This window comes from Mirounga leonina, unplaced genomic scaffold (assembly GCF_011800145.1).
Source record: "Mirounga leonina isolate KUSES-001 unplaced genomic scaffold, KU_Mleo_1.0 Mir_125, whole genome shotgun sequence".
NCBI lineage: Eukaryota > Metazoa > Chordata > Mammalia > Carnivora > Phocidae > Mirounga > Mirounga leonina.
In genome coordinates, this window is record NW_023270305.1 from 50,346,446 (window position 1) to 50,369,267 (window position 22,822).

At 37.0% G+C, this 22,822-nt stretch overlaps 1 protein-coding gene across 13 annotated transcripts in view; it reads left to right on the plus strand.

Moving 5' to 3' along the window:
* The window catches only part of WDPCP (WD repeat containing planar cell polarity effector), a 476,454-nt gene that overhangs the window by 123,787 nt on the left and 329,845 nt on the right, over window positions 1-22,822 (plus strand). For all 13 annotated transcript variants that reach the window (XR_004678560.1, XM_035001441.1, XM_035001442.1 and 10 more), the window contains 3 exons: window positions 14,598-14,712; window positions 17,491-17,624; window positions 21,353-21,544. Coding sequence is in view for 12 of the 13 variants with exons in the window: in XM_035001441.1 (XP_034857332.1) it covers window positions 14,598-14,712; window positions 17,491-17,624; window positions 21,353-21,544 (441 nt within the window). In the remaining variant the exon portion in view is untranslated. The remainder of the gene's footprint in view (window positions 1-14,597; window positions 14,713-17,490; window positions 17,625-21,352; window positions 21,545-22,822) is intronic.

Here is a 22,822-nt window from a genome sequence, read left to right on the forward strand (position 1 = left end):
TACCTATTAAGTTGTTGGAGTCTATTTGTTAAATGGAACTGCAGTTACATTTGGCCTGGGGGCACCATAAGATTACTGAGACATATAGGATGCCATGAAATGAGAAACTTTGGGAGCCCCTGGCCTAGATTTTGGATCCCATGCCCTCTGGCCTCCCAGGACCCCAAATGATTGTCATTTGTTTTATGTGTAGCATAATGGTGGAAAGCACAAACTGCTTCATCTTCATGGTATCAAATCTTGGCTTTACTAGCTGTATGACTTTGGGAAGTTACTTCACCTCTCTGTGCCAGAGCTTATTTAACTATAAAATGAAGATAAAAACTTTTGAGTTTATTGTAAGAAGGAAGTTAAAATATATAAAATGTTTAGTTTCTAGCACAGACCTGCTTTTTAAACTTTCTGTTAACTGGATCTTTTGAATCAACTTAAGATTTTTTTTATTTAAAAAATATTTTTATTATGGTAAAAAAACATAAAATTTGCCATCTTAACCAATTTTAAGTGCGTAGTTCAGTAATGCTAAATATATTCATATTGTTATGAAACAGATCTCCAGAACTTTTTCATCTTGAGAAACTGAAACTTTATATCCCTTAAACAACAAATCCTCTTTCCCCCTCCTCCCAGTCCCTGGCAACCACCATTCTACTCTCTGTTTCTGTGACTTTGACTATTTTAGATACCTCATATAAGTAGAATCATGCAGTATTTGTTCTTCTGTGACTGACTTATTTCACTTAGCATAATATCCTCATGGTTCATCCATGTTGTGGCAAGTGATAGGAATTCCTTCCTTTTTAAGGCTGAATAATATTGCACTGTATGTATATACCACAGTTTGTTTATCTGTTCATCCACTGATGGACATTTGGGTTGCTTCCTTTTGTTGACTGTGTGAATAATGCTGCTATGAACTTGGGGTACAAATATCTCTTCAAGACCTTGTTTTCATTTCTTTTGGATATATATCCACAAGTTGGATTGTTGAGTCAGATGATTGTTCTATTTTTAGTTTTTTGAGGAAACTCCATACTGTCTTCCATAGTGATTGTACCATTTTACAATCCTAGCATGGTACACAAGGGTTCCAGTTCCTCTACATCCTCACCAACACTTTTTGTTTTCCTTTGTTTTTTTTTTGATAGTTGCTATCCTAATGGGTGTGAAGTGATACCTCATTGTGGTTTTGATTTGCATTTCTCTAATGATTAGTGATGTTGAACATCATTTCCTTTGCTTGTTGGCCATTTGTATATTTTTTTTGGAGAAATGTCTATTCATGTGTTTTACCCATTTTTTAATGATTATATGATTTTTTGTTACTGATTTATAGGAGTTTAAAAAATATATTCTGGATATTAACCCCTTATCAGATGTATGATTTGCAAATATTCTCTCCCATTGTGTGGATTGCCTTTTTTAACCTGTTGATGATGTCCTTTAATACATTAAAGTCTTAAAGTTTCACATAGTTCCATTTGTCTATTTTTGCTTTTGTTGTCTATGCTTTTGGTATTATATTTAAGAAATCATTGTCAAATCCAATGTCATGAAGCTGCTTCCCTGTGGTTTCTTTGAGGGATTTTATACTTTTGTGTCTAAGTGTAGATCTTTAACCCATTTTGGTATTTTTGTGTATGTGTAGGAGTCCACCTTCATTCTTTTGCATGTGAATATCCAGTATTTCCCACACCATTTGTTGAAGTGACTGTCCTTTCCTCTTGAATGGTCTTGGCCCTCTTGTTGAAGATCACTTTGAGCATTATTTGTGAGGGTTTATTTCTGAGCTCCCTATTCTGTTCCATTGGTCTATAGGTTTGTCTCTATGGCAGAATCACACCATTTTGATTACTGTGGCTTTATAATATGTTTTGAAATCAGGTAATGTGAATCTTCTAACTTTGTTCTTTTTCAAAATTGTTTTGGCTATTTGGGATCCCTGAGATTCCCAATTAGCTTTTAAATAGGCGCAACTGCTTTCTTTTTAAACAAATAACCACAGGTCTTATTTATCACTGGTACTACCAGGTCTTATTGCTTTCCTTCAAAAGCAAATTTCTCAAAAGAATTGTCCCTATTTGTAGTCTCCCTTTCCTTATTGCTCACTCAGGGTTCAGCCGACTCCAATTGCGCTTTTGTCCTGATTATTATGCTGAAAAACTTGCCACGAAGGTCACAAAAAACTCCATATTACTAAATGCAATGAACTTTTTTTTTTTTAAAAGCGTCATCTTAAACACACAGGAGGATTCAACACTACTGACCACTCCCTTTTTTTTTTTTTTTTCGGTTTTGTTTTGTTTTGTTTTAGAGCGGGTGGAAGGGCAGAGGGAGAGGGAGAAAGAGAATCTTTTTTTTTTTTAGATTTTATTTATTTATTTGAGAGAGAGAATGAGAGAGAGCACAGGAGAGAGGGGAGGGTCAGAGGGAGAAGCAGACTCCCTGCCGAGCAGGGAGCCCGATGCGGGACTCGATCCCGGGACTCCAGGATCATGACCTGAGCCAAAGGCAGTCGCTTAACCAACTGAGCCACCCAGGCGCCCCGAGAAAGAGAATCTTAAGCAGACTCCACACCCAGCACGGAGCCTGATGCAGGGCTTGATCTCACAACCCTCAGATCATGACCTGAGCTGAAATCAGGAGTTGGATGCTTAACTGACTGAGCCACCCAAGCACTGCACCACTCCCTTGTTCTTGAAGTGCTTTTTTCCTGTTAATTCTCCTGATACTTTGTTCTTCTGGTATTCTTTCTACCTCTCTGGCATTCTTGGTTTCCTTTTCAGGCCCATACTCCTTTCCTGTGTCCTTGAATGTTGGAATTCCTCAAGGCCCAATTCTAAGCCCTGTCCTCTCTCCTCTGAACTCCCGAGTTATCAAATTTATATCTATAGCTTTAATGGCTTCTTTATAGAGCTCAGACCTTTTCCCTTTGCTCCAAATCTATAAATCTAGTTGCCTACTTAATGTCTCCCCTTGGGTACCTCAAAGATGTTTCAAACACGGTATATATTTTTTTAATTAAAAAAAATTTTAAGTAAACTTTACCCGCCTCCCCCCCCCCCCCCCGCCTTGTGGGGCTTCAGCTCACAACACTGAGATCAAGAGTCACATGCTGTACCAACTGAGCCAGCCAGGCACTCCCAAACATAGTATCTTTAAAATGGAACTCAGAGCCCTTTACCTGTTCTTCTTTTGCTATTCTAGTCTCAGTGAATAGCTCTGCCTTCCATCCACTTACAGAAACCAGAAAGCTGGAAGTCTCCTGTTTATCTTAGAAATTATCTTCTTCTTTACCTAACTCCCACCACCACCACACACACATGTCTGACTGAACTCTTATTGTTGATTTTATCTCCTAAATCTCTCTCACACCGGCTGGAGGCTTTCCATCCCTTTGCTAATAACTTTAGTCAGAGCCACCTCACTTCATCTCTCTTTTAGACTACTTAAACACTTCCTAAATGTTCTACCTGCTTCCATTTTTGCTCCCCATCAGTCTGTCCTCCACACTGTAGCCAAAATGATTTTTTAAAGGCAAACTGGTCACTCTTCTCTTTAAGACCCTCCCACAACTCTGGAGAATAGATAGGAAACTGAAAACTGATTAACTAGGGCAAGGGTAAGGGAGCATGGGTGGGAGGGATACAGGAAAAGGAATAAGACATTTTTTTAAAAAAAGATTTACTCATTTATTTGACAGAGAGAGAGCAGGGTGGGGGGCAGAGAGAGAGGGAGAGAGAGAATCTCAAGCAGACATCGCACTGAACACAGAGCCTGATATGGGGCTCAATCTCACAACCCTGAGATCATGACCTGAGCCAAAATCAAGAGTCCGACTCTCAACAGACTGAGCCACCCACAGCGCCCCAGGAACAAGACTTAACTGTTACCTTTGTATAATTTGTTGTTGTTTTCTTTTGGAACTACATGACTGTATTATCCATTCCAAAAATTAAATCAATAAATTGAATTTTAAAAATTATAGCATCACACTACTCTTAAAGGCTAGACTGAACTCCTCCTAATCTACTTACCTCTTTAACTTCGTCCCCTACTATACTCTCTTTTAAAAATTGGGGCTCCTGGGTGGCTGATTCGGTTAAGTGTTAGACTCTTGATTTCGGCTCAGGGTTGTGAGATCGAGCCCCAAGTTGGGCTCTGTGCTGGGCGTGGAGTTGGCTTAAGACTCTCTTCCTCTCCCACTGCCCCTCCCCCACCCCCACTCGCAGGCACATACTCTCTCTCAAAAAATTTAAGAAAAAAATTTCAGTGCCCTAACAAAACAAAACAAATCTCAGTGCCTCAGCCACACAGGCTTCTGTCAGTCCCTCATGCTCTAACATGCTTTCTCTTGCTTCAGGGCCTTTGCCTAAACTGTTCTAGCTCTGCCCAAAATGCCCTTTGCTCCCCTTTTCACTGAGGTAACACACTGCTATCCTTACATCTCAGACCACCAGTTATCACTTCTGTAGGGAAGCCTTCCCTGACAAGCTCTATCCTCTATTATGTGCTTTTACAAGACCATGTACTGCTTGGCACTCATTGTAGTTCCAGTTTTACATTTATTATATGACCATCTAATTACTATCTGCTTCACCGATTTGACTAAAAAGTTCCAAGGGGTCAGGGACTGTGCTTGGTATGTTAAATTAGAGCAAAGTTATAAACTGTTTGGGAGAAGTTATAAAACTGCTCAGTATTTTGTGATAGATTTTTATTTTTAAAGATTTTTGTGGTTTTATATTTCTAGCTCAACAAAAAGAAGTAGTAACAATTTAACGATACTAATCCTAAGAAATCTCTGCTGTGCTTAAGCCCAGCATAATACTCTGTGTTGTTAAATTAGGAAGGTATCTGACTGCATATTAAGGGTGAGTGTGTGTATGTGTGTGTTTAAATTAACTCAGGAAGTGCTCTTGTCAGTCTTTAAGAGGTGACGTATATACAAAATTTCCAAGCTTACTTTTCTGGAACATCTTCAGAGATTAATATTTCACAGACTGTGCCTTGGGAAATGCTCTTCTAGATTTATGCTATATTAGTATTTTATTACAGGGAAGGAGAAGCAGAATGTTTCAGGGGCAACTGTTGAGTATGGTCCTAATCAAAGAGAACAGATATATTAAGAATGGTAGATTTTAGAGAAATTGAAGAAAATCGGCAGAATATTGGTGAATTTGAAATCTGTGGGTGAAGGTGACCAATTAAAAATAGTAAATTCAAACAAAGGGAACTGAAAAAAGATTTAGTGGTGATCTTTATTCCGTTTTAATGTTTTAAAATTTAAAATAATTAGGGGTGCCTGGCTCACTCAGTCAGTAGAACATGTACTCTTGATCTCAGGGTTGTGAGTTCAAGCCTCACGTTGGGTGTGGAGCCTACTTAAAATAAAAAATAGATAAAAAATTAAAAAATAAAATTTAAAATAATTAAAATGACTCCTTACCACTCTAAAATGGCATACAATAAGAACAGGTATATAGTAAAAAGTAAAAGTACCCCCCAACCCCAGGCTCCTTCCCCTCTTCATGATAACCACAGTTAACAGTTTGGTTTATGTCCTTCCTCCATGTATTTACAAACATTTCTTTGTGTTTATGTATGCATATACATTTGTTTTTAAAATAAGTGGAATTACCCTGTACATACTGTTCTGTAACTTGCTTCACATAACAGTGTATAACATACCTGTCAATGATCTACATCTACCTCCTTATTTTTAGTAGGTGCATAATAATCCATAATTTGGATCTACCATACTTTACAGTGATATTCTTTTTTGTAAGTAAATAAATTGGACATGGATGAACAATCTAATAAAGCATTATGATAAGAAAAAAGTGTTTTGATTTTTTTTTTTTTAGTAAGTGAAATTGCAGAGGAGAGGGACTCAGTCCAGTTTCCTACTTGATCCTTTTAGTAAGGATCCACTGTTGTAGTTCATTTTCAGTATGATTTAAATTCTGACTTCTTACAAACAGATTTTGTGGCATAAAAGCATCTCTTTAAAAACCACAAAATAAGAAATATATTTGTGACCAAATAATTTAAGAGCTGCTTCTTTGTTTTTAAAAAGTTTTATAGAAAAATACCAAAAACATATAAAAAGTTAAAAAATCATCCATAATCCCAATTTTTAAAAACTCTATGAGGCCAGAAGTTAAAATTCATGCCTCTAGCTCCTAATTTCACTTCTTTGAGGTATGTAGTGTCAACAGTTTTGGGCATAGTCTTTCTGACATTTTCTTGTATTTATGCACATAATTTCTACATGCATATATATATATATATATATATATATACCACAGCACTTTTTTCCTAATAAAATGGGGTGATGCTCTTCATGTAGTTCTGCAACTTTTAGAAATTCTGCGCACACTCCTTACTCAACAATGTATCATAGACTTGGGCAGAAAACCTCTGATTAATTAAACTTATCTTTTATGTTATCTCTATTTGTTTTCTTGTACTAACAACATTCACAATAACCAAACTCATAAGCTACTGATTTATTAACTGGCATGTCAATTTATTAATTTATAGTGTCATAATATCTGGCATCATAGATTTTGTTCATTTGCTTGGGGCATTCCTACCTGATGGCTGAATTACTCAAGAGACAAAATTATAGATAAGAAGGCTGATTGGTGAGCTAAGAATTAGAGCAAGAGTGAGGAGGTGTTCTTCCAGGATATTTCTGTCAAGCTATGGTAGCTCTCTGACTTGCCCTGGGGCTCTTTCTGTCTTGACAACTGGCATTAGTTATCACTCATTGCCTTGGACATGGTGAGAAGCATACAGAACAGGCTTCCTCCAGGCTCCTGATCTGAACTGTGCACTGCTCACCACTCCATTTAAGATATCTGACCAGGTGTTCAGACATTACTCTTTCTTTATGTAAGGGAAGTGTTGGTTAGAATTTGAGGATCCCCCAAATCGGCTTGATGCAGATAGGGAGAACCTTCATCATAGCAGCTCATTTACGAGCACTCTCTTCAGGTGAGCCTCTGTGGAAGCAACTCACAGATAGAACTTGTGATCACCAGTGTCTCCAGACATTGCCAAATGTCCCCTGGTGGCCAAAATCAGCCCCAGTTGAGAACCACTGGTTTAGAGGGAGACTGGTTTAGAGTGAAGAGTGAGCAACAGAGAGGAAGAGAGGAAAACTGGATGGGCTATTACAGGATATTAGTTCCTCAGTGGTGTGAGAAAGAACACTGAATTTGTCCTATGTCTTAGTCTCTACTTTCCCACTAATTATGAGACCTTTGGTTAGTTGCTTTACCTTCCTGGTCGTGAATTAGTATGAGAATTAACCTTGTTACTATTATTTTTTTAACTTGTATACTTATTAGATACCGGAGTTGTACTGTCATTTTACATGCATTATAATGTGTATAGAAGTCCTCTGTAAATTGTAAAATTTTGTACAAAAGTACTGTGCTATCTGGTATGATTTCCTGTTCACTTCTTACCACTACTTTTATCCCTTTTGATCTTTGAAACTACTGGCAAATAGGAGATTTACCTTTGTACTTTTTGTGTGTGTATGAATTTCACCATGATTATAAATATTTTCTAGGAATGATCACTTTTATGTAATAATTATATGTAAACATCAAAGAGGTGGCTTGAAAATTCCATTAGGGATTAAAAAGTAGCATTACTCACAGTAAGTGAGAAAAGGAGATTTCTGATATTGAAATAGACTTAGCAGGCAAATTTCTAGGCATGTATGTATTCCATATATTGAATAGCACTGTACAAATCTTTGGGAAACCCCATTGTTAACACTTCTCTATCCAGAAAAATACCTGTTTATTTCTTGTCCTTTGTTTCTTGTCCTTAAGTCAATTCCCTCTGGTAAGTCAATTAAATTTTTTTTGTCCTTTTCTTAACTGCATTCACTTTTGTTTCTCGTCTTTAATGGATTAGTCAGGCATGGTTTCCCTCTATACTCAAATGTTTGCTGAATAAAGGAATAAATTACAGAAGACATGTTATCTTTTTTCCAGCAGGTTATCTGCTAAAATGATCAGTGACTCTACTCTTCATTACAGATTTCCCCAATGTAAAATTGTTTGACTATCTATAGCTCTCAGAGTTTCTCCAGAATTTATCCCATGGACTGGATTGGGGGCAGGATTGAGTGAGTGTTGGGTACCATTGTGATGTAAATTCACTGGACCTCCAAGGAGTGGCTCTATAATACTTTAAATATTTCCTTCAGCCCTAGAATTCACTCCAGTGGTCCTAATACTTTGTTGTCTCTCTGGATTGTGGTGTTCAGCACCTGCTGTCTCCCACATGCCTGCTAATGATTTTGGGGATCAGATTTTGCTGCCTGTTCATGACTTAATTTTCAGATCATGGATTGAACCTGTCACTCATTGTTGATTTTTAGTACTGACTCTGCATACCTTTACTTTTCATTTTCTCCTCAGATATAATAATAGTCACATGGATTTGGGGAGAATTTGCTTAATCAATGAGAATATTGAATTCACTGGAATTGTTTGTGATCACTATTATAAAATAGCTCATTTACAGTTACTGCACCAGTTCTTCTTCAATGCTTGAGACCAAGTGTGATGCATTTCTCTTCTCTGTGGTATTGAACTCTCTCTTCTAGGAAACAGCCATTTATCCTAACCAAAACCTCCATTTCTCTCTGAAATGAGGTCTTCTCCTGTATTCTATATATATTCTACTAACATGTGTCTTCCTTATTCACCATTGTGAATCTATATACTTGGCTTATATAGGAGGCACTCACATATTTTGACCTAGTGAATGAAATGAAACTCAGGTTCTTGTGGTTGTTTATGTTTTGTGTAGATTAATGTTATCATCTGATGTAATTTTCTTTTTCTTTTCCCGGTGCCATTTCATCTCCAATTAAGTACTGAATCTAAGGTTAGGAAAAACCATTTTAAGAGCCATTTGAAGATTATGGGAATCATTTCCCATTTTCTTAAAGAGAAAGCTTCTTTGGTATGAGCTCATTGGAGAAAATGAGAAGGAGAAATGATAAAGGCAATGGAAAGAAACACGGACAGAGCAGAAATAGTATTTCCTGCCTAGGAGACCGTCTGAGAAAAGAAGTTTCCATTCCTATTTTGCCTTAGTCATGTTCTGCATAAAGAACAACATTAAAATTAGAACAGTTTTGGGAAATCTCATGGGTCTTCCATTGATTCATCCTGTGGATCTAGCCTCAAGCTCAGATCTGCTCTGTAGTGGCTTCCCTTTACTTCTCTCCTCTTTTTCATTTTCTGAGCTGTCAGAATTTTCTGACTGCTTGCAGTAGGATGGGACAATATCTTAGTGCCCCTTTTTCTTCTTGTCATGCCAAATCTTACATAGGCCATTTTGGAGGGTTTAGGAACAAACCTGTTGGGGAAACAGGTGGAGACACTTTCTTGTCTGAACTGGAATATTCTTTTCCTGAACTTCAGACTATTTTTTCCTGATACTGGTTTTCTCCATTACTATATCCAGGACTATCTTTAGCACCAGTACTTGGAAACTTTATGCTTTCCTACAGGTTGTTTTATAAAAATGCATTGATTAGTGTATTAATTTATTTGTATCTTATTATTTCAAAATCTGGTGTCAGAGATACCTCTAGGCCACAAGACATTTAGAGATCTATAATGATGGACATACCTTGATCCTGATGAGTACCCAAGCTAGGTTTCAATAAGAGGGCTAACCTGATCTTTTAATACCTCTAAAGGTTGGAATGCTCCAAACCTCAGACCATGGTCCTCTTTCTCTTTCAATTTTGTTGATTGATTGAGTGAAATGTTTTTTGTTTTTGTTTTTTTTCCCTCACAGTTCTAGAGACTAGAATTCTGAGACCAATGTACTGTCAGGGTTGCTTTCTGGTAAGTCCTCTCTTCCTGACTTACAGACATCAGTTTTCTTACTGTGTTAACATATGGCCTTTCCTGTGCGTGCACATGGAGAGAGAGCTCTCTGTTGTCTCTTCCTCTTCTTATGAGGACACCGGATTAGGGCTCCAACCATATGACCTCTCTACTCATTTTTTCAGGACAGCTTATCCAGTTCCATGACTTTAAACACTATCTTTATATTCTTGATGACTCCCAAATATATATTGCTAGCCCTTACTTCACCCTGAACTTCAGACTCATTTCTAATCGTCTACTCAATATCTCTACTTGTATGTCCATAGACACCATAAACTAACATGTCCCAAACCAAACTTTTGATTCCCCCTAAATATGTGTCTCCTTGAGTGTTCCCTATCTCATTAAATCCAGTTGCTCAGCCCAAAAATTTTTGAGTTTTTCTCTTGCATGCCACATCCAATCCTTCAGCAGGTCTTGGTTGATTCCCTTTAAAATATATCTCAAATCTGTCCACATATCATTTCTTCTAGCATTGCCATTCTATCGAAGCCATCATCTTCTCTCACCTGGACCACTGCAATAGCCTCCGAATGGTCTCCTTGGTTCTCCTCTTGCCCAGACCCCTCTTTAAAACATAAATTAGATTGTAATTCTCTGCTGCTTAAAACCCAATGATTTCTCATCAACCTAACCTGGCCCAGCTACCTCTCTGATTTCATCCTCTGTGAATATCACTGTCACTCATTTCCCTCTAGCTACTCTGCCCTAGCTTTCTTCAGTCATCCCAGGCATATTCTGACCTTAGAGTTTTTGCATTTGCTGTTCTCCACCTCAAGTTCTCTTTCTCCAAATAATCCTGTGGCTTGTTCAATAACTTCATTTAAGTCAAGTGACTCAAATGTCATCTCCTTAGATCTTTTTATTTCTTTATTAGTCATTCTGCTTAAAAGAGCATTCTCCTAAAATCCCCATCTTTACTGTGCTTTATTTTCTCTGTAGTTCTTGTTGCTCTCTGACATTATATCAAAACTATTTGCTTATTGCATGTGTCCACACTAGAAGGCAAGCTCCCTGAGGTGAGGGAGGCAGGGACTTTGTTGGTTGTGTTCACTGCTATATTTTCAGTACCTAGAACAGGGCCTGGCTCATATAAAATACTAAATATAGATTTGTGGAATGAATGAATGAATATATAAATAAGTGGCTTCACCTATCCTTCAAAGAAAGATTCTGAAGGAATGCTGAAACTCACTGGGCAGGATTCACAGTTCCCAAATCGCTGCTCCAATCTCCATATTATCTACTGCAACATGCATGCTTTCTTACTGTACCTTAACACTTCCCCTTCAAATCCTTTCCAGCTTATGTCCCTCTTTTACCTACTCTCACAGGTTGCACTTTACATCTCCATCTCACAAAAGTGGTCTTTTAGAATTTGTTTCCTAAGATAACAAATGCTCATACATAGAAACAGCAATTGCTCTTAGCACATGAGGGTTAGTTCATGATAGTGGTGCTGAGAGCAGAAAGTAAGGAAAGAAATTTGAAACTTGGACAAATTAAAGTCCAAAGTTCTGGAGGAACTTGCAGATATCTTGGAGACAAAATACTTATGAAATTGTAGCAAATGGGAAAGGTGACAAAAGATTGTACTGGTGATAACTCACCTGGAGTCTAGTGCACTCTGTCTAGTATTGAGTCCAATCTGGGCACAAGATTTTTAGAAAGACAAAAAAAAAAAAAATGTGTTCAGAGATGGCAAATAGTATAGTGAACATACATCATATGAATAATGGTTGAATAATAGTAATTGCAAACATTTACTACGTGGCAGGCATTATTCTAAATACTGTTTGTAAAAAGTTATTTAATGCTCATCCTATGAGGTAGATATTACCCTATCTTTTTGGATGAGGAAATGAAGTTATAGAGAGGTTAAGTAACTCCCACAAGGTCACACAGCTAGTAAGAGGTAGAGCCAATGCTGATTTCATGCTGATTCAGAGTCCATGCTTAACACTATGTTACTATCTTTTAATATTTTATTTTATTTTATTTTGTTTATTTATTTTTAAGATTTTATTTATTTATTTGAAAGAGTGAATGAGAGAGAGAAAGAGCACATGAGAGGGGGGAGGGTCAGAGGGAGAAGCAGACTCCTTGCTGAGCAGGGAGCCTGATGCGGGACTCGATCCCGGGACTCCAGGATCATGACCTGAGCCGAAGGCAGTCGCTTAACCAACTGAGCCACCCAGGCACCCTCTTTTAATATTTTAAAGTGTGCTATTGAAGAAAAATTTAGATTATTATAGAAGTTCTTAGAAGGCAGTATTAGCCTTTACCTCAAGCTCAAGCACTGCCATCTCCTACTCAGTCTTCCCAGTCTCTCCAGTATGTACTCCAATAATAGGACCAGTAATAGCACTTTATTACACTTATTTGCTTGTATCCCTCTCTCTATTAACCTATCTTTCAACTATTTTGAGGATTATATTTTATTCTCTTTTGAGCTACTAAGTTTAGTGCTTGGCATATAATCAACATTCAGTTTTTGTTGAATGAAAAACATGAATAAATGATTTCTAAATCAATTAGAACTGTCCAGTGGTAAGGTAATGAGCTCCTGATCACTAGAGGTATTCAAGCATGGGCTGAATGCTTGAAGGATGCTTGAAGGGGTGCTGCAGAAGGAACTTTCATGTCATTGTGGAAGATTAGACTAAGTTTCTTTCTAACTATGAATAATCTAATCCTATAATGAGTTAATTATGATTTTTTTCTTCAAACATTTAGTTAGCATCTACTGTGTGCCTGGCATTATTTTAGGCATTGAAGATACAAAGATAAAAGTGGCCTAGCTAGTATCCATAAAGAGCTAGTAGTCAGTGGATAACTAAGAAAAGAGATGCTCAGGAATATAGGTGTAAAGTCTTAGTGGATAAAAATAAATAGAAAAGGACAGCTTTTTTTTTTTTTTTTTAAGATTTTATTTACTTATTTGACAGAGAGATACACAGTGAGAAGAGGGAACACAAGCAGGAGGAGAGGGAGAGGGAGAAGCAGGCTTCCCGCCGAGCAGGGAGCCCGATGTGGGGCTCGATCCCAGGACCCTGGGATCACGACCCGAGCCGAAGGCAGACGCTTAACCATTAGAGCCACCCAGGTGCCCTGAAAAGGACAGCTTTTATAGATGTTTTGAATAAATGGGGAAGGGAGAAAAAAGCTGTGACATAGGGGAGAACTAGGTATGAAAGATGACCCTAAAATTGCCTGCCTGAAAAGGGAGAACTTAGAAGTAAAGACCATGTGTTATGTTGTTATGGGGGAATTCCCCAAAGAGAAATATCAGTGTTTGCCATCAAGGTGTATTGCAGGGCTGGATGTAATTCAGTAGAGATTAGTTTGTGAATATTTTGAAATTCTTGGAACAAATGTTCTTCTCTTATTAGTCTCTCAAACGAATAAAGATGGTAACCTCTTCCCTGCCCTCTGCCCCTTATAGGGGCATTGACATTAAATGGACAGTCTATTAAAGTCATGTGAGACCCTTCAGTTTCTTTTCCTATTCATGTGCCTGGAATCTGTTAGGCAGTGGGGAAGTAGTAGTCTTTCTTTATATTAGCCTGGTCCCTCATGCTGCTCATCCTTCACACATGTCTAAATATGTCTTGACACAGAATCATCCTTTCTAGCTGGGACACGACTCCTAGGTAGGTGGGGAATTCCCCTGTTTTGTTTAAAATCATAGTTGTCTTTGAGTTTGGCTAGCATGTTCATGATTAGTTTACTGACAATTGGTTTTTTTCTTCTTAAACCATATGCTCTTCCATGATTCATCAGCTTTGAGTCTGTTGCCTTGAAGGTGAAACAATTTCTTCCAATGTTGATATTTCATAATCTCATAGATAACAAGCATACGCATATGCATAGTCCTTTCAGAAGTTTTAAACAGTTGGAGATGAATGAATTATGCTGCCACAAATGGAAAGGAGCAGTATAAAATCATAATGGTGATATCCAGTCATCTTTTGTTGGTGGTTGGGTGAACACTGATATTGATAAAGCCCGGTACTTTACTGTGTTTATCTCTTTTTGAGAAATTGTTTGTGACATGTACTATTTATTTTTGAATATTAAAGTTTAACATTTTACTTCAATTGCCTTGATTTACATGTATTTAATATTTTAAACTGACAAGATCTTTATTTGTAGAAGTGGGGTTTAAATTCCGAATAAATTGTAACATTCACTTTTTATATTGTTTTGTTTATATTGTAATGGTTGCATCTTTTGTATATTTAATGTATAGCAACGACTATTCAGACCTTCAGAAATCTTCTTTTAATTTCTGATAGAAATAGTAATCTTTCAAAATATTTTAATAGAACACAGTACATTTTTGAAATCAATACAAAGCAGTTATTTCTACATTGGTGTTTTCTAAGTGTTTCGATGATTAGGCGTCTAATAAACATGGTCTAAATTCAGTTTCTGCATAGCTTTAATCAGTGCCTTTATTGTGGTGCATCATTTAGTCACCTGTATCTATTTACTCAGAATGGCAGTGATTGTTTTCAATGAAGAAAAACCTGTATAATTTCATGGTGTAGATGCTCATGTAAATATCTTTATAATTTAAATACATTTAAAGAGAGATTTTTGAAAGACTCTAATTCTCAGTATATCTCTCCCCCTGACCCCTTTACCTGGTTTTAGCTCCTCTTTGGTTCAGGTGTGCTGGTGTCCCTAAGCCTCTCTGGGCCACAGCTGGAAAAAGTGGTGATTGACAGAAGCCTGGTGGGGAAGCTCATCTCCGACTCCATCAGTGATGGTAATTACCCCCATGTGCCTACATTAACAGTGGTGCAGGAGAAATACTGTGTCAACAGGTACACTAATTATTACCACTGGGACTTGCAAACAAAAGTAATCACTTATAATAGCATAGTTACAACCCCTGGGACCAATACAAGTTTTGACTAATATTTACTACAAAAATTTTGTCAAGCCTTAGGCTCATACTCTGCGTATTTTTCACTTTTTCCTTTAAAAAATGTGAATGTATTTTCAAAAGAAGGTGTTTTTTTTGGTGTGTTCTTACAAAATTTGTCCTCTATTGTTGACATTTCAAATATTTTTCATTTTCAAATGAATTTTGGATAACCCAAATGTGTTAACACATCCACCAATAAAAAAAAAAATCTATGATTTGGCTAGTAGGAAGATCCTTTGTTACCAAAATCTATGAATACTAACTTTTGAAAAAATTTGGGCAATATTTCTAAATATCAAAAACCAATGCCAAATATACTAGATAAAGCTGGATCCTTTTAAGTATACCTCAATCAGTATATAATTGCTACAAAGCACATAATAAAGGGGCTCCTGGGTGGTACAGTCAGTAGGGTGTCCAACTCTTGGTTTCGGCTTAGGTTGTGATCTCAGGGTCAGAGATTGAGCCTGGGGTCGAACCCGGAGTTGGGCTTCACGCTCATTGCTCATCTTGGAGTCAGAGTTGGCTTGGGTTTCTCACTTCCTCTCCTTTTGCCCCTCCCCCACCTTCACACTCCCACACACACATGGACGTGCACACACTCTTGCTCCCTCACTCTTTCTTGCTCAAATAAATAAATAAATCTTTTAAAAAAGCACACAAAAAAAGATTTTAAGCCAATTATTGAAAAGGTAGGATACTGACATTTATTGAGTCCGAAAAGGCTCTATAATTCTGTGTCAACCTACTTATTTCATTCAATTAAAATAAAACTTTATATGGTATAGTTATTTCCATTTTATAGATAAGGAAATTGAAGTTAAGACACTAAGGAGCATGCCCATAAATGAGATACTAAGGAACAGCTTGAAAATAAACAAACTGAGATTGGAACCCAGGTTCTAGCTGCAGAGCCTATTTTCTCTCTGCTACACTGTGCTGACTCCTGAGGTTTTAAGGTTATGTTCTTTTATTGAAGGTAAAAAGGTTTAAGAAACAGGTTGCATTATCATTAGTGATTGCAAATTGTCAGTATCTTAACTGAATAATCAAAACAAAGTGTGATCTAGTGGAAAGGACAGAGGTGAGAATACAGAAACCTTGCTTCTGCTTTGTGCTATCACTAGCTACCTCTGAATAACTTAGACACAATTTCATCATCTTAGAGAAAAGCACTTTGCAGGATGGCTATAATTAGCAACATTCTTGATAATAATAAGCTGGGGATAGGATTGTAAGTGTGCCGTTTCCTCTTCCTTACAGGAACAGGGTGTCAAGGAAGCTTCTTATGGAAGAAGTTCCATTTTTATATGTGTAATAATTGACCCCTTTGTTGACACTGCAAATAAAATAGTGGCTGTGATGATTTTGTCATGTTGATGCTCCTGTATAAGAATTAAAAGGAGACTCCCAACACTATTCCTGTCTCTGAGATATCTTTTTACTTGTTTCTTTTATTTATATCCAAAATAATACACTCTCATGAGACCATGATAACAATGTGATTTCTTGGCAGTTCTCCAGATTCTCCTGTAATTGTGTAGATATACTGTTGGTTGCTTCTTGCACAGCCAGGGTATGGAAGTAAAGAAAAATACATGAAACATTCAATAATTTCTTTATGGTAGGAACAATATAAAACATTTCTCAAATTCCTAATATATACTAAGTTTTTATCAATACTTTTATAACATTAATAACCCTTTATGTAACTCATGAATATTAATTGTCTGCCTACTTGTGTGCGTTAGAAATAAGGCTGTAGAAATATTTTTGCTCATCTTCATTGTTAGATATTAATTAATGTAATGTGCATATTGAGTATAATATGCTTTATTTCATTTCAGTTCAAGGCCTCTTTTTAGCAATGACTTGTGTTTGCAAGCTTGTATACCCTCAAAAAGAAGGTTGATTGATGAAAAATTTAAAAAAAAAAATACAGGGGCACCTGGGTGGGTGGCTTGTCAGTTTAAGCGTCTGACTTCTGCTCAGGTCATGATCTCAGGCTCCTAGGACAGAGCCCCGTGTTGGGCTCCCTGCTCAGTGGGGAGTCTGCTTCTCCCTCTCCTCCTCCCTCTGCCCCTTCCCCTGCTTGTGCACTTGTGCGCTTGTGCATGCGCGCGTTCACTTTCTGTCTCTCTCTCTCTCAAATAAATAAATAAATAAATCTGGAGAACACTGATCTGTATCCCCTAAAAAACCAATTTATTCTCAGATGGTTTATATCATGTAAACACAGGATTAAAGGCTAAGTACAAATAAAAGTAAATGTTTTCATCTTTACATTCAGGTATGAGATAGTCTTTATTTTATGCTTTTCTAGCCTTGGTTCATTTGGTGGTTGTCCCCAAACATCAGTGTATCGTAAAATGGTATTAGGAAAAAGGGAAAGTATCAAATCCATGCATGACTAGGTTGAGGATTATGTTTATTTATAATTTCTTTAATATTCTTGCAAAATAATGATATTTAGGAGACTAGTTATTTCAACTGGTATTTATCTTCTGAGAATAGCTTTTTGTAATATTTTAGTGAAAAAATTCTCAATTCATTATCATTTTATTCTAATTTAGTATTTTATAATATTATCAAATCTTTTTTGTTTTTGTTTTTTAGCTCTTCTCACAGACAACTTTATCATCTTATCATTTTTGACACAAAACAAACTATGTTTTATTCAGTTTACCAAGAAGATGGGTTCTCCTGATACAAACAAAAGACTGGAAAAACTCTCAGCCTTGGATTATAAGGTAGAGATTTCAATTTATAGAGTTGTATTATTAATTATTAAGGTATGCTAGAGTATCACATGGATATTATGCTCATTCTTGAGCATTTCTAGATTTCAGACAAACCAGAGTTAATTATATGATTAAAGTTGATTCACTGAAAATAGTGGCTATCCTACCTTTTCTTTTTTACTCTCATTACGGGAGTCTAATAATGGCATGTTTGGAGCAATTTATTTAGTACTTATGGAAATCAAAGATAGACAATAGAGACAAGATACACATTTGAAAATGGTTTTCTTGCTAAGGGCAGGATATACACCATTCTCATTTTTCCCTAAAACCCCATATCATCTTTCTAGGCAAGGATAGCTGCTCTGGCTTCCATTTCACAAGAAAAGAAAGAAGAAAGAAGTCACTTTCAAAGGTTAATAGAAAAGTGTAATAAACAAGGAGTGGGAAGACCCCTCACCCCCCACATACACACACGTACACCCAACTATAACTGGAGAAAAATGCAAAATGAAATCTCCTTCATATGTTAGTATCTTTCCCTTCACTAACTCCAGGTAATTTATTTCCTTGTATCAGGGATTTTACATCTGTTAAGGCAGGATTTTTTTTTTAAATGATGTGTTTAATATAAGTTTTGCCACATTACATTTTAACTGCTTGGAAGGCATACTCTCTGCTAGGATGAGTATCTAATACATTTTCCAGGCTGTTTCAGTTCAAGGCCTCTTTTCAGCAATGACTTGTGTTTGCAAGATTGATCCAACCTCTGTGACGTGGATTTGAGACAGTTCACTGTTCACTGGGAACAGAGCTGATATACAACTTCCTTAAAAAAGATGCACACTTATGCCATACCCAGAATATCTATCTGTAATACGGGCAAAGATTTTTAGAAGTCAGCTTTGTGGCTTGAAACTTTATGTGTGTGTGTTTTTTTTTTTTTTCAAAAATTTTATGTATTTGTCAGAGAGAGACACAGCGAGAGAGGGATCACAAGCAGGGGGAGTGGGAGAGGGAGAAGCAGGCTTCCCACCGAGCAGGGAGCCTGATGCGGGGCTCGATCCCAGGACCCTGGGATCACGACCCGAGCCGAAGGCAGACGCTTAACAACTGAGCCACCCAGGTGCCCCTTTATGTGTGTTTTTAAAAAAGTAGTATTTAAGCTAACCTTTTGCCCTTTGGGATTATTTCTTATTGTGATTGAGGTGGTGATGATATAGGGAGGATTTAATTTTATTTGGTAGAAACATCTAATAAAAAAGATTTTTGACATGGGATAAAATATATTAAATGAGTTTTTCATTGTGGTAATAAACTAATTTGGTTTTCTTTGCCAACCTTGTGGAGCTTCTGTAATATTTTGTATAATACTGATTTTCTTTAATTGGAGTCGGTGGTATTCATGTATTACATTTTGGTTAGTAAAAAAACTGGTATTAGCACCTTAATGGGATGTTATTTTCTAGATTGGCTAACTGTAGATTTATTTGAAATGTTGCTTATTTACAAATACTGGTCTTTAAAATGCACCAATATAGAAAACGTAAATTAATGAAGTGCTCCAATATGCATTAACTCAATATATTTAAAATGTTTTCAGTGCTACTAATATAAAATTTTGTATGATGAGTTTCTCCGTCTTAGCTATGATGGATATTTTAGTAGTCTTCTCAGCTGAAGGATAGTAGCTACCCATTAATGAGATCAGAGAGAAACTGTCAGGATGTTATCTTTTCTTATTGAAAAGATGTGAAAAATAGACTTACTATATGGACTCTTACACTTTAAGTAAGGGAATTGCTTATTTGTTTCTTCTTTCTGCCTTTGGAATTGAGGATAATGTGGGTACTCCACATCATTTCTATACATTGGAGAAGTAACCTGCTTCCCTTTGGAAAAGCCCATGGACTTCATTTTCTGGTCCAGTATTTAAAATACAGTTATTTAATACTTAGTAAAAATGGCCATATGTCTATAGGAAGGATAATTTAAGAAACTTGTTCATTTTACTTGCCCTGTTGACCATCATGATAGAATACTGATGCCGTTAAAACTCACAGGAAACAGGAAATTTCAGATTTGCACCATAGGAGGACTGAAAGTGTCAGTCTCTTAACACTATTTTCTCATCTAGAAATTCGTAACATGTTTACATGGCAGTAGGACATCAAAATAATGTATGTTTATTTGTGAGGACTTAGCAATTCCATTATGGTATTCATCTCAAGAAGAAAAGTAGTTAAAATAATGATATTGAGAGCATAAATATAAGAATTTGCACTTCGAAGCCTAAAGTACATCTGTGTTGTCTGTCATTGCCCATTTGGATTTTAAAACAAAGAAATAGTGTAAAGTATTTATAACTCTGCTTTTCTTTACAGCTGTACCATAATTTAATTCTTTCAGATTGAAATAATTTTGGCAGAGAAAATTGCAGGGAAATATCCTGAAACTATTGACCTTGAACAAATTTTCCAGTCTACATTTTAAAAATCCAATTCAATTTATTTAACAGGAAAGGGACAGTGTAAGGAGTTAAATGTTTACCATAGGAGAACAACACTGGTAATTACTTTGATTTCAGTTCCTTTTGATGTGCATTCAGAGGATGAAGAGGTCAATAATATTATGGCCATACAAATAGAAAAGGGTTCCTTTTGACCATATTAAAAAAAATAGCAGAGGATTATTAAAGCATTAACCTTGATTTTAATGGCCTTGGTTGAGTGGTGAGATCACAATTTGGATGAGCCTGATTATTTACTAAATACAATACATAAATGCAACGGGTTCTTAACACCCATTGCACTCTGGCATTATCGCATTACTGCCATCCTTTGTTGCCTTGCAGACAGGAATATGAAAGCAATCTGTCATGTAGTGAGACTGGCTCCAGAAGCATTTCTCTGATAAGAAGACCCCCTGCCCTTTGCTAGTGTCTGGTCCAGTAGGCTTAGCCATGCGCTTAATCCCCAGAAAGTGGTTCGATTATTGCTGACCAGCAATGGCAAGATAGTTTTTTTTTTCTTCCAAGCTATCAACCTTCCATTAATTCCTTAAGCAGAAATACGGTGCAATCTATATTTCCTTGGCATGTGTCACCCAGATGGTGCTGTGCTTATGTTTTCAAATAACCATGTTCCAAAATAACATAGTTTGAATAATAAATTCTACAAATCCTTCCTAAGAAAGAGAAGCATAATTCTCAGAAGCTGCATAAACTTTTACGCATGATGCTGTGGCTTATCCCTTTATGCAGAATATATGTCTCATATATTCTTTAAAGTGATATTTGCCTCAAGTTGTTTTTCCTTTTATTGTTGTCAGTCATTGTTAACGTGTTATGTCTTAAACAGTAGTCAGATACTCTTGGTCAGCAGTACTGAACTTGTCATTTAATATAGCTGGTCTTAAATCCTGTGTGTAGGTCGAAGCTGTCAGGCAGCCATGACTGTACATTTTGGTATTGATTGGGATTGCTACAGCCAATTCCTCCCTAACTCACATTTCTCCTTTTCCTTTCCTCTGCTAAAAATGGGGAGAATTTTGAACATATGTCTTTTTTATATATGTGTCAAAAGAATTTGGTAAATTCTGACACCTCCTTAAGCACATGTTTAACATGCATATTTACTTGCATTTATCTACATTTACAGATGCTTTAATTTTTGTAATACTGGGAGGATTTTGCATTAAAAAATGATTCTCATATGCTTTTTTCTCTTAATCATTAGATTTCCTATTACGAGATACCTGGCCCAGTAAACAGGACAACAGAGCGTCGTCTAGCTATCAATTGTGTTCAGGATATAGTTGCTTGCTGGTGGCCACTGGTCAGTGATGATGCTTGGCCTTGGGCCCCCATTTCTCCTGAGAAGGACAGAGCCAATCTGCTGCTCCTAGGTTATGCTCAAGGAAGACTGGAGGTAATTTTAAAGTAAATATATACATTTTGTTGAAGAGCAAATAAAATAAGACTCTTAGTTTTTCTGTTCTGAAATAAAGATGAATACTTTTTTAAACATATAATTTATTTTCCTAAATTCTCAAAAGAGGAAATTACATGTAAAAGTGGGATCCTTAGGAGTATCATATCTATAGGGTAAACAGACAATTCCAGGGCTGGCCTGAATCTCACAGTGATTAAGAACACAGGCTTCTGGGTTCAAATCCAAGCTCTGCCACTACGTAGCTCTCTGTTCTTGAGCACGTTATTAAGCTCTGCACTGTGGTTTCATTATTTGAAAAATAGAGTTGACGAAGATAAATAAGTTAATACATGCATTTAGAGCAATACCTACATATAGTAAACTCTCAAACACAGATCACTGGGGGTGCCTGGGTGGCTCAGTCGTTAAGTGTCTGCCTTCGGCTCAGGTCATGATCCCAGGGTCCTGGAATCGAGCCCTGCCGCATCGGGCTCCCTGCTCCGTGGGAAGCCTGCTTCTCCCTCTCCCACTCCCCCTGCTTGTGTTCCCTCTCTCGCTGTGTCTCTCTCTGTCAAATAAGTGAATAAAATCTTTAAAAAAAAAAAAAAAACACAGATCACTGTTGTGATTCTTGTTATTACCATCTTTAGTGCTGTCATTACTGTTTGCCCATAATTTCATACCTGCCAAAGCTATGTTATCTGTCACCTTCTTTATACTTCAGTCATTGAATCAGTAAACATTAGATGAATGCTTATTTTGTGGAAGGCTCTGTGGTACCAAACCATGGCTGAGGCAAGAATTTATAAGGAGGGCTGTAGAGCAGTGGCCTTCTCAGTCTAGTGTCCTGCCTTGGATGGGAGCACCAAAACGGTTAATCTAGGAGTGGGGGGGAGGGGGAGGGGGGTGGGGGGGGGCAGTATTTCATCCTATCTATTCCTGACAGTGCTTCCATCATCATTCATTATTGTGAACCTGTGGGTAATTCCAGCTTGTACCAGTACTTTGAGTATGGAATTGGTTTTCTTTTTTATAATTTAAAACAAAAGCAACCTTTCCTGTTTCTTTTTTAAGTTTTTGCCTGAGTAAAATATAGACAGTCCCAACTTAGAGATAGTTTGACTTAGTATTTCCGACTTTGCCATGGTACGAAAGCAATACATGTTCAGTAGAAGCTGTAGTTTGAATTTTGAATTTTGATCTTTTCCCAGTCTAGTGATGTGTCTACTCTCCCATGATGCTGGGCAGTGGCAGTCAGCCACAGCTTCCAGTCAG